The 15948-nt window shown below is 39.1% G+C and overlaps 2 protein-coding genes across 9 annotated transcripts in view; one reads left to right on the top strand and one right to left on the bottom strand.

Moving 5' to 3' along the window:
- Positions 1-15948, top strand: part of LOC103690886 (uncharacterized) — a 109117-nt gene that overhangs the window by 78478 nt on the left and 14691 nt on the right. For all 3 annotated transcript variants that reach the window (XM_087601004.1, XM_087601005.1, XM_087601003.1), the window contains one exon: positions 7913-8022. The gene's annotated coding sequence lies outside the window, so the exon portion shown is untranslated. Of the gene's footprint in view, positions 1-7912; positions 8023-15948 lie in introns of those variants that run through there.
- Pwwp3b (PWWP domain containing 3B) overlaps positions 32-15948 on the bottom strand; it is a 34125-nt gene continuing 18208 nt past the window's right edge. For 3 of the 6 annotated variants that reach the window (NM_001109321.2, NM_001434347.1, NM_001434346.1), the window contains 3 exons: positions 6959-7087; positions 4503-4637; positions 37-3877 (listed from right to left, as the gene is read on the bottom strand). In NM_001109321.2, coding sequence (NP_001102791.1) covers positions 1617-3656 — 2040 coding nt within the window. In that variant the 5' untranslated portion in view covers positions 3657-3877; positions 4503-4637; positions 6959-7087 and the 3' untranslated portion in view covers positions 37-1616. Of the gene's footprint in view, positions 3878-4502; positions 4641-6958; positions 7088-15948 lie in introns of all 6 variants that reach the window. The other 3 variants (NM_001434345.1, NM_001434348.1, XM_087600570.1) reach the window with 2 other exon arrangements.

Genomic DNA, 15948 nt, shown 5'->3' with positions numbered 1-15948 from the left:
TAATCTGGAAGATTTTTTAAAACAATACAAATTCAATCCTGAAAGTGGGCATTTATTTAGAATGACAACTTATAACAAGAGTTAAATGATGACAACACTTACAAGTTTTAAATGAATTGTGTGTGCATGTAGATATATATGCTTGTACATATATTCATTTACACAAACACCACAATGTCTCTATATATCTAAAGTGAAATGAACATCTAAAGTGAAAGATATGAGAGCTTTATTATAAATCAAATACCAAAATTCTGCAAATTGTACATAAACACAGAGCTGTGTGAGATGAACACAAAAGAGCCCAAGAGTGAAAGTTGCCTCACTCTGTGAGGTAAAAATGGAGATAGGTTTGTGTTAAGCCCTTAGTACACCTTTTCACATTAATTTTTTTTAAATATACTAGCTTTTCTAAGATTTAGTCTTATAAAAAAAATCTTGTTTCAAGTTACAAGAACGACTAATTTTGTATACATAACCATATACAGAATAACGGCCACATGTAGCAAGTAAAGAACTTTTGCTGTAACATTTTTCCAATTTCCCAGATACTGGTCCATCTAGTATGTTGGAATGATTAACCAGTTGGCAATTATGTTACTGGAACCAATTGGAACCGTTCTAGAAATAAGCCAGATGCTAAAGCTTGCTTGGTTGGAGACAAATGACTTTATATTCGGAGAAAGGACTGAACACAGTGCTTGCTTTTCTTACTTTATATCAAACTAGAAGGATATGAAGCAGCAACCCTGGACTGTAGGGTGGCTAGACTGTTGACACGCTCATTTTAACTGTCTTCTACATGTACTCAAATTGCTATATTATGATCTACTCATGATAATGAAGATAGCCAGAAGTTTATCTGTTTTAGAAATTATTCAGCACTGAACGACAGACACTCCTCAAACTAGAATTTCAGAGAAGTGTACAATGAACAATCATTTTCTGCATGCTGAGGTGTTATAAACATACGTACACTCAGATAGATTACATGTGGATAACCCATTTACTTTTTAATTTTAGATTGTTTTCTTGCAGAAGCAATTGTGGTTAGTTGTATATATGTGGCAAATTTTAATCTATCTTTGGTTCTATGATTTAGAGATATTTTTTCCCAAAAATAAATAGGCATGGCAGGAAAAATAAATTGGCTATCTTAAGAGAAAAGTCAGTACTTTATAAAAAAATTGACCAAAAAAATATATAACTGGTATTTGTTTTAGACATCTCTTCTAATTCTCTTGCTTAAAATCTAACACCAGTGCAGTTTTATTGAACTGAATGTACATAATGTATTTACCTATACAGCAAAGACACCAAAATATCATAAAACAAAGTAACAGTTCCCCCTAAAGTTGCCTAAGAATTATGCATTCCAAAATATATTAGAAAAACTGCTAAAAATATACTGATAAAGCTGAATCTGAAAAAGCACAAGAAAATAAAGGTGGATGTATTGGTATTTGCGGATCACATGGATCTTCAAAAAATAAAAGAACTTAGAATTCAAGGACCCTCCCTTCATTTTCAGCAAATATTTATGCATTGGAACTTTTAGAAGATTACTTTTCCAAAGTTTCATCTAGTTTCCATTTTGGTTTCAACTCTTGGCATAATTAACGACCTTCATTTGGTAATGACCTCCGCCTCTTTTCAAATAGGATTTTGGAATCATATAATTCTCTCTCCCTATAGCCAAGGGATGGTCCCTTTAGATACTTTGCCTCCGCTGCTTCATAATCTAAGCCATCAACTGCAGAAATTGAGCAAATAATTGCTTCGGGTAGAAGAACTTCCAAGACAAACTTAATTTTGTCATCTTTTATCAGAGTCAGCATCTTCTGGTCAATTTGCTTATAAATTTCTTGTAGATATTTCACCACTTCATCCAGTTGATCTTCGTCTTCAAAGTAGGTTTCAATACAGGGTGTGAAACTCTTTGCATTCAGAAATGATTTCAGCCACTTGGATTTTTTTGTGCCCTTTAAAATTCCCAGGAGGTGGTCCTCAGTTCCTTTTGCATTGACAATGAAATCTACAAGGTTCTTGTTAGCTCGGTCCCGAGCAGGCTTCATGCGATCAGGGAGAATTTTCCGGAAAGATACTCTCTTGGCGTGAGATGCCACAGGCAATTGCTCCCCCGCGTCTTCATTGTATAGCTTTGGAAATATATTTCTGAACGTATCTTGTTTGATGATTTTCCTGACCGGGTAACTGATGTCAGCAGCGTAATACTCAAAGAATGAACCAGTAAAAGAACCACAGCCTAGTCTAACTCGGTAGTCACAAATCAGCGACACGCACCAATCAATGCTCTCCTTGTACTCCTCCCTGGCTTTCTCCACTAGTGCCTGTTTCTCTTTACAGTCATATTTTTTCAGCCTTCTCAAAGATACTCTAACGCCTCTCTTTTGAGGATTCATGTCTGCCTCAACCAAAAGCACACTCGCTTTCCTCTCTTTCCGCCTGATGCTTTTGATCACTGCTGGCCAAAATGGGTATTTTTGATATTTAAACCACACTATCATGCCGGTTTCAAATGCACGTGTCTCATAACGGAGGATGAAACGTGGAAGGTCTTCATCGTCGTCCTCATCATCATTTTCTAACGCAGCCGCACAGGCAGGATTTAGAGACAAAAGCTTGCCAGAAGCTCGGGCTTCTTCCTCAAGATCTTCTAAATCCAGTCTCTGGAGTAGTAGATCACTGTTGACTGTATCACGGGCAGGAAGGGAAACCTGATAGTCCCCTGAGCACCCTGCAGTGGATGTCTCAGCACCTACATCTGATTCCACAGTAGACTGACTTTGGCTGCCATAGGAACCTGGATTCTGATTTGATGGGCCCTCTCCAGGATCTTCCATGTTATTCTCTGAGACAATAAAGCATTCAGAGGAAACAGCCGGGGCATCTGGGAGGATGTCTTGGGACTCCTCTTTGGGTACAGCGAGATCTTCTGATGAGGGGACAAACTTTTCTTCTTTAATAAATTCGCTTTCTTCTTTGAGCGATAAATTCACAGACATGATCGCCGAGATGTCAATCTTTTTCTTTTCTTCTTTTTTATCATCATCATCTGAAAAGGAAGGGTACGTTTGGCAGCAGCTTAAGTTTTCTGACTTCATTTCCACTTCACTTGGCATGTTCTCACTGGTTGTGTGCACCTGCAACTTCTCGTCGGAGAGGGAATCATCACTCTCGGAGCACAGCAACATGGAAGCCGAGTCTTCCTGGAGGTTGCTTTCGAGTTTCCGGAACTTTTTATGAGGAGGCGAATCAGGCGGCTGCTGTGGCACATTTTCAGATGCTGTAGCCATATGTTGCTCTTCTGCCATGCTTTCGTGGCTCTGATTTGTTCTTTCTTCCACGATTTCCAGTGCCATTTTCAGTGATCTTTCATAGGCAGTTTCCTCCGTAGGTGTAAAGCTGACCTCTGACTGCACTGTTAGAGAGGACATAATGGCTTCGACAGCAGATTTGGTTAGGACTTTTGTGTCTTTGCTTTCCACGGTAATTTTCTCATCCAGTGAAAGTATTTCAACTTCTACAGACAATGTCTTTTTCCTCTTACTGTCTGAAGGACTTTCAGACCTATCTAAAACTTTGGCTGGCCATAATTGGTCTTTCCAACTACATAGGACATATTCACCATCCATTATGATTTAGATTAATGTGCCAAGTAGTTAGTATTACAGACAAAGAGATTGGCTAGCCTTGTGGCTGCAAATACAAGTGCTATCAAAACACCAGTCTTAGTAACGTTTCTTTTTGATTTAGAACCACAAAGAGTTTATAGCTTATGTGCACCGTTTTCTTCCACAGATATGTCCCCAGGATACTTGAACATGTTGTTTGAATAAGAGAACTCTGGAAGATACTGAAATAGGGAAAACACTATTAACAAATGAAAGTATCTTGCTGAAGTACAAGTCAAACTAATGTACTTGAAAGAGACAAACTGAAAAGATAAGAGAGGTCTCTCGTTGCAGTTTTATGAATAAGGAGATAATACCAGGAAATAAACTTGCGCACTAATCCCAATTAAAGAACTCATAATGTTGCTGAAGAATATGTATCAGTAGTAGTTGTATGCTAGGGAATTTATTTATGTTACTGGATACTTCAATACTCTCACATTCCTGGTATTTCTCCTGTGGTACTGAATCTTCAAATTTAGGATTCATGAGGACCATATGGGGGGCCTCACTGAATTTTCAGCTCCATTCTCAAAGTCTTATTCAGAAGTTCAAAAATGAGCTAAAAGGAATGTAATTCTTCTACGTGGTTAAATGCTTCCAACGTTTCCTTAACACTAAAAGGCAATGTGTGAGTTGAACATATGCCTTTACTTCAAACTCTTAACTGAATTATGTTAATACAAAAGTTACTTTGAAACTCAAATGCTACAGATGCAAAGCAGGAAGCGAAATCAAGTACCCTTTAAGGCCTCAGCATGTTTTCAAACGTATAGCATTTCCTGAAACAGGGAGAGTCTTACTTACCTCTGTTTGGTACACTGGTAGGTAGTCTGGCTGTGTGACCCTCACGCCAGCTGACTTCCAAACAGGTCTTTCACCCTGTGGGGCACGTATGTAGTTACGCTGCCTTTCTGGAGTCACTCCAATCTCAAGACACCTCTGCTATTAACCGAGGTTGTACAAAAGGAAGACAGGAAATCCAATCAATAAAGGGAAGAAGTGTTAAAACAAACAAACAAACAAACAAACCCTGCCTACCCAAACTAGCAGGCATGCCTTTGTGCAATACAGGGAGGAGATGAGACATAGTCATTAATGCAGATGTCATATTTGTTTTCTCCTGTGTTCTCTCAAGATGAAATATTCTTTACCATTCACGCTGAAATGGATCTCACTCTAGAGAAGTGGGAGGTGAGGCATGAGGAGAGGAAGGTAACAAATTAGCTTGTGTCTCCTATGAATCACAATATAGATTTTCTGATAGAATCTACCCATTAATCTTCATATGGATTCCTTGGTTAAAAGTGCAGTTGTTTTCAATGAAATGAGTTATGTGGCATGCGGTGTCTCATAGTCTTAATAATTAAAGAAAAAACAGTATCACTGTTTTGTTTTCCTGCTTCATAAAAATGGTCCTCTGAGGGAAATTCAGGCTTTCTGGTGCTTTAGCCATCTTGTGACCAGTACCAGAATGGCAGCCTGTTGGTGATATATAGGCAGGGCCTTAACACAAGATCTGTCTTAGGGAAGAAGGATAGAAGCTGCACTAGAAATTTGAGAGCATTTTTGGGTTTTGAGAATTCTTTATGCTAAACATAAGCACTAAGGGCTAAGGATGTGGCTCAGTGTTTGCTTGGCACACTTAAGCTCCTGGGTTCGAGTCTTAGTACCAAATGAAGATTTAGGAACATTAAATAAGACATTTAAGGGTTTATAGTACAGGGTAGAAATAGGGTAATGTTTTTACCACAGCATTTCTTCTGATCCAGAAGCTTATTGAATTAAAATGATTCAAAATACATATGCATATAGAAGTTACGTACAACCTAACACAAATTTCGACCATTAATATTTTCCTTCTACAATTTTGCTTACATAGATAGAGGAATGAATGCCCATTTCAAACCAGGTTCATGAACCCCACTCTACAGTATGGTTTGAACATAATTCTATATAAATAAGTGTTTTCCACATGAGTTTACATAACTTACTAAATTAGGCTTTTCCCAAGCGTGTAATATTTTATCTCTATGTTTCCCTGAAGATGTAAAAAACAATAAAAATGAATTACTACTTTAAATTATAGACTGTTAAAGCAGTCCCTGATTCTTTAACTATATAGATTATATGTATTTCTGTTAGAATACACATAAATTTTTCAGATTTAGTTGCATACATTATACTAACACACATATATTGAGATAGCATATGTAATTGTTGTTCTCTCTTTACCATGTACTTTCTCCTCAGAAACTTTCAAATTATTTCAGGTGGAGGCTAATGTTTTCTATTTATCAGACACATAATACTACAGAGCGTGCATGTATCATGCCATATAATAGTCTTTAAATGGCTTACAGGAATAAACTAAATATTTTGTTTTATCTGTACACTTAGATGATGCAGAAAATGATTTTTGGCAACTAGGGCTCTACGCATGACCTGAAATAATGAATTGCAAGAAGGACACACAGAGTTATAATCAGAACAGCATCCATACTACTTATGTGACCAAGTCTAGGAAAATTTCCACTACTGGAAAAAAATTAAGTATGGTTGTGGAAGTATATGTACATGAGTTTTTTGAATGTTTATATTTAAAGAAAATGGGTAGCTGTTCGAGCTTCATTTCTTTCAGTTATACAAATAATCACATGGTCAGCTAGTCTTTTGATATTGAAATTGGTTACACATTAAAATTAGCAGCTTGACTACCCCAAAATGCTGAATGCTAACACAGAAGTTTCTGTCACATTTTTCCAACCATATACATATACATGCATATATTGTGTCCATGTCTTCTCTCAATTGCACATTTGAGACCCTTCCGGGTACTCATATGTATGTAACATAGCCATACTTTTCAGTGTATTCCAATTAGCAGATGTATGACCACACTGTTTTTGAATACTTCTATCAGTTGTATTTCTGTGTAAATGAATAAATGTCTGAAACTTCATAGAATAACAGAACACCTCGTAATATCAACAAGGTCTGCCAAGTTAGGAAATTAGCATGAACAGCCATGCTGCCCTGAAGCCTTAATTTAGAGGCTGTAATCTGATCACCCTTTCTACTCTGTGGACTTAAAAAACCTTGGGAGATACAAAAGTTCCAGAGGATTAATGTCCTCAAAATGCTACCAATTCTCTTAAAATCACAAACCATTCCTTCCACCCCAAGATCATCCTTCCTCTCTCCTTATTTTTATCCCAGAGCTCCGAGAAGTTACTAGAAAATAAATTTAAGTCAGACATTACCTTGAAGCTTCTTGTCAGCTGCAGCCTGCTAAAATGCAGCTCCTCCCCCGAGGCTGGCAAGCCAGAACTCACAGGCGCTGCTCAAAGAAGGCTCGGCCTCCACGGTGACGCAGAGCTGAAGGCCACTCCCTGAATTACAGGAGAGACAATTGCCAAGAAAAACCGCTGAAGTGTGGAGCTGAGGAAATGCTCCCCTTTAAAGAACTTTACAGTGTAATAGGAGCAAGGGTCTGGGTAATTCACATTCAAACCCTGGGGGTGGACGATTTCTTGAGGAGGTTGCAAAACACTTTATCTCATAGTAAGAAAACCCCAGTTTGAATATTTCTTACATAGTTTAAGTAGCCTTCTTGGCCATCCTATGTCTATAGGTGATTCTTTTCTTTTTACTAGTACTGGGAAATGATGGGCTTCATTCTGAACGTTTTTATGCACATATCATATGCTTTGTTCCTACTTATCCTCCATTGCCTTACCTTGTTCCCACTCCCACTCTCACTGGTTCCTTTCCTCTTCTCAAGCATACCCCCACACTTGCACCACAATATACCCACACCCCACACACTCCACTTAGGATAAGAACACAACAAACGAAGAAAACCATAAACCAAATTCCCAGATGAAGACAGATACAAAATTTCTAAAAAATAATAATAATAAATACTTGCGGGGTTGGGGATTTAGCTCAGTGGTAGAGCACTTGCCTAGCAAGCGCAAGGCCCTGGGTTCGGTCCCCAGCTCCGAAAAAAAAATAAATAAATACTTGCAAGCCAAATATATATATATAGCTCGGAATTCCATGCTGCTAAATGTCTTTTAAAGTAGAATGAGAAAGATATTGATTGGGATGGAACAACAATTTTACATTATTTTCAATAAGATTTTTTTTCTTTTCTGTCCCCAAAAACATGGTATACCTCTACTTTGACTCAGTTCTTCTCTTACATTCTTCAGGAAAGCCTTCAGCGATTGCTTCATATACATGTTTACTTCTGACTAGAAGGTGAAAAAAATCATTTCTTTGGAACGAAGCTAGCCATTTCTGTGTATCCCAGTCTGTAACAGTAAGTTGTTTTTTCTAGTACTTTCTGTTTTGTTTCACGCTTGGGAAATTCAATGCTGGGAGACTTTGTTTTTATTTTGCATGTCCTTTGTTCCTCAGAATATCTCTATGGTAATTTTAAATTAGAAAGCCAGTTTAAGTATAATTATACTTAAATTACAATTGATAACTTGAGAAGTGAGATATTTTGTTTGCCTCAGTATAACACATTATATGGCATTATTCATACAGTATACATATTAAATGTATGTTTTTTAAATCACATTTATATAACCTTTAGTGTCAGGGTAATAAATACTAATAGACTAATAAAGGTCTTCTCTAGGCTGGGATTTTGTTGGTGGTGCTAATAAATAAATTACACAATGTTTGTGGTAGTCACAAATCTCACACATTCACTTCCCAAACAGTTTTAAAGTAGGTCATCGAGTCACCAGAAAGGAGAATGCTCTGTTTTAGGCCATCACTAAGGGACCCAAACTTCTTCCGTCCTACGGCTTTACTATCTTCTTGAGCCTGGAATCCTTTGGTTACATAAGTTGTGTCTGGTTAGATATCTGAAAGGGATGTTGGACAGTCTTGTGGACAGTTTTAAGGGCTAGTTCTAGCAAATACCACCACTGGCCTGTGGCCTCTAACCAGAACTCAGGTGTTGAGTGGAAACTACAGTAGCGCCTAGGGAATGTAGTTTCCTTGTGATTCCGGAGGAAAATGAAGAGTTTGCTGTAGAACTCTCTCTGCCACAGGAAGGCTTTTTTATTTGTCTCACTGCATATCTGTGAAGCTTTTAAAGGCAATGGCACCAAAACAGGATAAACTACGAGCCTGGATGCACTACCTCACTTTCCCTGTTTTTCATGTTCACTAGAAGTTGACCACAATAGATAGGTACACTTTGGAAAGCTATTTTGAGCTAAGAAATGAAGTAGAAAAATGATGTAACTCACTAGAAATGGACGATTGATCATAAGCCCCTAAGTGGACTACCATATTTTGATATCAACTTATGGAACAACTTATATCTTAGCTATATCCCTGTATTTCCCTGCCTGTCTTTAGAATAGCAGCACAAAAATAGATGATTTTCTAATAACCAAAAAAATCATTCTTATAGAATACTAATTATTATTTAATCTAAAGAGGATTCCTGGGCTGAGATATGATATATGACTTTATTTAATTGAAAAGAATTATTTGATTATATACCTTATATCATTTTACCTACTCATTTGAATGTCCAAGTGCACATAAAATAGTTATTACACTTCCAAACTATACTTTCCTGTCTATTTTCCATAGCATGCACAACTTAGCCAATCTTAGACAAATTCCATGGACTTGTTTTTACCTTTACCATTTTTCAGAAGGATGAGAAGAATGATAACTGCTAATGAAAAAGGCTAAAATTGTACTTTATTATTATGAAGTAGATGGTGTAAAATAATATATAATATCTATCACTTTTACATGCCTTGTAACTCACTATTAGCCAGGTATTAACTCATTGGATCCTACTTAAAAATTACTAGTATTAATATTAAGGATACATGCCAGTGATTTCTTACCACATGCCAAGCATTCTTGTTAGCAAGGTTCTACATATCCCTCAAAGTTTATGTTTTGGAAATTTAAATCCTTAGTGCATAAGTGTTAAGAGATGAGAGACTTTTATGAGTTGATTAAAACTCCAGTGAATCTCCTAATATCAGATTGCAGGAGTGGTTTAGTCATTGTGGAGATGGGTTCCAGAAAAAGGTGATGAACTTCGTTCCTTCTTACTTTCTCTCCTGTTTTTTTCTTTCACTATATGCTACTCTTTGTGGCCTTATGATATAATAAGAAGTCCCATGGCAGATATGGTTCCCCAGTTTTTGAAAATTTCAGCTTGCAAAACTGTGAGCTAAATATCTGCCCATTGCGGAGAAATTTCTTGGTCTCGAGTACCCTGTTATAATAGACTAAAGCAGTGAGCATTTTTGGCATTTTCATTTTGTAAATAAGGCATTAGAGAGATCATGGAATGTTTATAAAAATGTTCACAGTGTTTTGGCACAGGGCATTTGGACCTAGGTACTCTGACTCCAGAGTTCATGTTTGTAATCACCAAGACACAGTGCAAATCCCTCATTGTAAATAAAAAATGGTCTATACCTGCAGGTGGGATGAACAGCTGTGCAATATAATGAATCTTAATGAATTATGTGCTTAGAGTCACTGAATCTTAAAAAGAAAATTATTGTCCCTGATTCTGCATCTAGCCTGCCGCCTCCTTTTCTCCTCTCCCATCCTTTCCTACTTCTCCACCATTTGGCTAAAACAGTCTCATATATAATCATGGTAGTAAGTGACAATTCCTCATATTTGGCAAATTATGCTAATTGCAAACAAGGTACAGCCTTCACATAAGGGGAAGATACTTCACAATGGAGTGGGCCACTTAGAATCTGGACACTATAGGATTTAATATTTATGGTACTTCCAAAATAATAGGACAGTAATAGTGAAAAAATTAGCAGTGCTGATGTTCCAGAAGTTATAAAATGATAGCACAAGAGCTCTCTGCTCCCAAACCCCGTGGGAGAGAGACCTCACCGCCTGATCAGTTGGGCACTCCTGAGGCTGCAGAGCGGAGGAGACCACCAACACTGCCCACCCCTGCCCACATCCCTGGCCCAAGAGGCAACTGTATAAGGCCTCTGGGTTCCCGTAGGGGAGGGCCCGGGAGCGGCAGGACCCCTGCGCCTGAGACACTGCCGGAACCTGAAGGAAACAGACCGGATAAACAGTTCTCTGCACCCAAATCCCGAGGGAGGGAGAGCTGAACCTTCAGAGAGGCGGACACGCCTGGGAAACCAGAAGAGACTGCACTCTGTGCACATCCAGGCGCCAGAGGAAAACACCAAACGCCATCTGGAACCCTGGTGCACGGAGGCTCCCGGAAAGAGCGGCGCAGATCTTCCCGGTTGCTGCCACAGCGGAGAGGACTTAGGCAGTACCCCACGAGCAAACTTGAGCCTTGGAACTGCAGGTAGGACCAACTTTTCCCTTGCAACTCAGGACACACAGAGGCAAAATTCCTCTAAGGCCGGGCACTTCCTGTGTTTATCGGAAGTCCCACACCAGCAGATCCCGGACCGCAGCAGCTCTCTGCTCCCAAACCCCGTGGGAGAGAGACCCCACCGCCTGATCAGGTGGGCACTCCTGAGGCTGCAGAGCGGAGGAGACCACCAACACTGCCCACCCCTGCCCACATCCCTGGCCCAAGAGGCAACTGTATAAGGCCTCTGGGTTCCCGTAGGGGACGGCCCGGGAGCGGCAGGACCCCTGCGCCTGAGACACTGCCGGAACCTGAAGGAAACAGACCGGATAAACAGTTCTCTGCACCCAAATCCCGTGGGAGGGAGAGCTGAACCTTCAGAGAGGTGGACACGCCTGGGAAACCAGAAGAGACTGCACTCTGTGCACATCCAGGCGCCAGAGGAAAACACCGAACGTCATCTGAAACCCTGGTGCACGGAGGCTCCCGGAAGGAGCGGCACAGATTTTCCCGGTTGCTGCCACAGCAGAGAGGACTTAGGCAGTACCCCACGAGCAAACTTGAGCCTTGGAACCACAGGTAGGACCAATTTTTCCCCTGCAAGAAACCTGCCTGGTGAACTCAAGACACAGGCCCACAGGAACAGCTGAAGACCTGTAGAGAGGAAAAACTACACGCCCGAAAGCAGAACACTCTGTCCCCATAACTGGCTGAAAGAAAACAGGAAAACAGGTCTACAGCACTCCTGACACACAGGTTATAGGACAGTCTAGCCACAGTCAGAAATAGCAGAACAAAGTAACACTAGAGATAATCTGATGGCGAGAGGCAAGCACAGGAACCCAAGCAACAGAAACCAAGACTACATGGCATCATCGGAGCCCAATCCTCCCACCAAAGCAAACACGGAATATCCAAACACACCAGAAAAGCAAGACCTAGTTTCAAAATCATATTTGATCATGATTCTGGAGGACTTCAAGAAAGACATGAAGAACTCCCTTAGAGAACAAGTAGAAGCCTACAGAGAGGAATCGCAAAAATCCCTGAAAGAATTCCAGGAAAACACAATCAAACAGTTGAAGGAATTAAAAATGGAAATAGAAGCAATCAAGAAAGAACACATGGAAACAACCCTGGACATAGAAAATCAAAAGAAAAGACAAGGAGCTGTAGATACAAGCTTCACCAACAGAATTCAAGAGATGGAAGAGAGAATCTCGGGAGCAGAAGATTCCATAGAAATCATTGACTCAACTGTCAAAGATAATGTAAAGCGGAAAAAGCTACTGGTCCAAAACATACAGGAAATCCAGGACTCAATGAGAAGATCAAACCTAAGGATAATAGGTATAGAAGAGAGTGAAGACTCCCAGCTCAAAGGACCAGTAAATATCTTCAACAAAATCATAGAAGAAAACTTCCCTAACCTAAAAAAAGAGATACCCATAGGCATACAAGAAGCCTACAGAACTCCAAATAGATTGGACCAGAAAAGAAACACCTCCCGTCACATAATTGTCAAAACACCAAACGCACAAAATAAAGAAAAAATATTAAAAGCAGTAAGGGAAAAAGGTCAAGTAACATATAAAGGGAGACCTATCAGAATCACACCAGACTTTTTGCCAGAAACTATGAAGGCCAGAAGATCCTGGACAGATGTCATACAGACCCTAAGAGAACACAAATGCCAGCCCAGGTTACTGTATCCTGCAAAACTCTCAATTAACATAGATGGAGAAACCAAGATATTCCATGACAAAACCAAATTTACACAATATCTTTCTACAAATCCAGCACTACAAAGGATAATAAAGGGTAAAGCCCAACATAAGGAGGCAAGCTATACCCTAGAAGCAAGAAACTAATCATCTTGGCAACAAAACAAAGAGAATGAAAGCACACAATCATAACCTCACTTCCAAATATGAATATAACGGGAAGCAATAATCACTATTCCTTAATATCTCTCAATATCAATGGCCTCAACTCCCCAATAAAAAGACATAGATTAACAAACTGGATACGCAACGAGGACCCTGCATTCTGCTGCCTACAGGAAACACACCTCAGAGACAAAGACAGACATTACCTCAGAGTGAAAGGCTGGAAAACAATTTTCCAAGCAAATGGTCAGAAGAAGAAAGCTGGAGTAGCCATTCTAATATCAAATAAAATCAATTTTCAACTAAAAGTCATCAAAAAAGATAAGGAAGGACACTTCATATTCATCAAAGGAAAAATCCACCAAGATGAAGTCTCAATCCTAAATATCTATGCCCCATATACAAGGGCACCTACATATGTAAAAGAAACCTTACTAAAGCTCAAAACACACATTGCACCTCACACAATAATAGTGGGAGATTTCAACACCCCACTCTCATCAATGGACAGATCATGGAAACAGAAATTAAACAGAGATGTAGACAGACTAAGAGAAGTCATGAGCCAAATGGACTTAATGGATATTTATAGAACATTCTATCCTAAAGCAAAAGGATATACCTTCTTCTCAGCTCCTCATGGTACTTTCTCCAAAATTGACCATATAATTGGTCAAAAAACGGGCCTCAACAGGTACAGAAAGATAGAAATAATCCCATGCGTGCTATCGGACCACCACGGCCTAAAACTGGTCTTCAATAACAATAAGGGAAGAATGCCCACATATACGTGGAAATTGAACAATGCTCTACTCAATGATAACCTGGTCAAGGAAGAAATAAAGAAAGAAATTAAAAACTTTTTAGAATTTAATGAAAATGAAGGTACAACATACCCAAACTTATGGGACACAATGAAAGCTGTGCTAAGAGGAAAACTCATAGCGCTGAGTGCCTGCAGAAAGAAACAGGAAAGAGCATATGTCAGCAGCTTGACAGCACACCTAAAAGCTCTAGAACAAAAAGAAGCAAATACACCCAGGAGGAGTAGAAGGCAGGAAATAATCAAACTCAGAGCTGAAATCAACCAAGTAGAAACAAAAAGGACCATAGAAAGAATCAACAGAACCAAAAGTTGGTTCTTTGAGAAAATCAACAAGATAGATAAACCCTTAGCCAGACTAACGAGAGGACACAGAGAGTGCGTCCAAATTAACAAAATCAGAAATGAAAAGGGAGACATAACTACAGATTCAGAGGAAATTCAAAAAATCATCAGATCTTACTATAAAAACCTATATTCAACAAAACTTGAAAATCTTCAGGAAATGGACAATTTCCTAGACAGATACCAGGTATCGAAGTTAAATCAGGAACAGATAAACCAGTTAAACAACCCCATAACTCCTAAGGAAATAGAAGCAGTCATTAAAGGTCTCCCAACCAAAAAGAGCCCAGGTCCAGACGGGTTTAGTGCAGAATTCTATCAAACCTTCATAGAAGACCTTATACCAATATTTTCCAAACTATTCCACAAAATTGAAACAGATGGAGCCCTACCGAATTCCTTCTATGAAGCCACAATTACTCTTATACCTAAACCACACAAAGACCCAACAAAGAAAGAGAACTTCAGACCAATTTCCCTTATGAATATCGACGCAAAAATACTCAATAAAATTCTGGCAAACCGAATTCAAGAGCACATCAAAACAATCATCCACCATGATCAAGTAGGCTTCATCCCAGGCATGCAGGGATGGTTTAATATAAGGAAAACCATCAACGTGATCCATCATATAAACAAACTGAAAGAACAGAACCACATGATCATTTCATTAGATGCTGAGAAAGCATTTGACAAAATTCAACACCCCTTCATGATAAAAGTCCTGGAAAGAATAGGTATTCAAGGCCCATACCTAAACATAGTAAAAGCCATATACAGCAAACCAGTTGCTAACATTAAACTAAATGGAGAGAAACTTGAAGCAATCCCACTAAAATCAGGGACTAGACAAGGCTGCCCACTCTCTCCCTACTTATTCAATATAGTTCTTGAAGTTCTAGCCAGAGCAATCAGACAACAAAAGGAGATCAAGGGGATACAGATCGGAAAAGAAGAGGTCAAAATATCACTATTTGCAGACGACATGATAGTATATTTAAGTGATCCCAAAAGTTCCACCAGAGAACTACTAAAGCTGATAAACAACTTCAGCAAAGTGGCTGGGTATAAAATTAACTCAAATAAATCAGTTGCCTTCCTCTATACAAAAGAGAAACAAGCCGAGAAAGAAATTAGGGAAATGACACCCTTCATAATAGACCCAAATAATATAAAGTACCTCGGTGTGACTTTAACCAAGCAAGTAAAAGATCTGTACAATAAGAACTTCAAGACACTGAGGAAAGAAATTGAAGAAGACCTCAGAAGATGGAAAGATCTCCCATGCTCATGGATTGGCAGGATTAATATAGTAAAAATGGCCATTTTACCAAAAGCAATCTACAGATTCAATGCAATCCCCATCAAAATACCAATCCAATTCTTCAAAGAGTTAGACAGAACAATTTGCAAATTCATCTGGAATAACAAAAAACCCAGGATAGCTAAAGCTATCCTCAACAATAAGAGGACTTCAGGGGGAATCACTATCCCTGAACTCAAGCAGTATTACAGAGCAATAGTGATAAAAACTGCATGGTATTGGTACAGACACAGACAGATAGACCAATGGAATAGAATTGAAGACCCAGAAATGAACCCACACACCTATGGTCACTTGATTTTTGACAAAGGAGCCAAAACCATCCAATGGAAAAAAGATAGCATTTTCAGCAAATGGTGCTGGTTCAACTGGAGGGCAACATGTAGAAGAATGCAGATCGATCCATGCTTATCACCCTGTACAAAGCTTAAGTCCAAGTGGATCAAGGACCTCCACATCAAACCAGACACACTCAAACTAATAGAAGAAAAACTAGGGAAGCATCTGGA

This window comes from Rattus norvegicus, chromosome X, assembly GCF_021556685.1.
Source record: "Rattus norvegicus strain SHRSP/BbbUtx chromosome X, alternate assembly SHRSP_T2T, whole genome shotgun sequence".
NCBI lineage: Eukaryota > Metazoa > Chordata > Mammalia > Rodentia > Muridae > Rattus > Rattus norvegicus.
The sequence above is the reverse complement of the archived record's forward strand: the minus strand, read 5'-3'. Positions and strand labels throughout refer to the sequence as shown.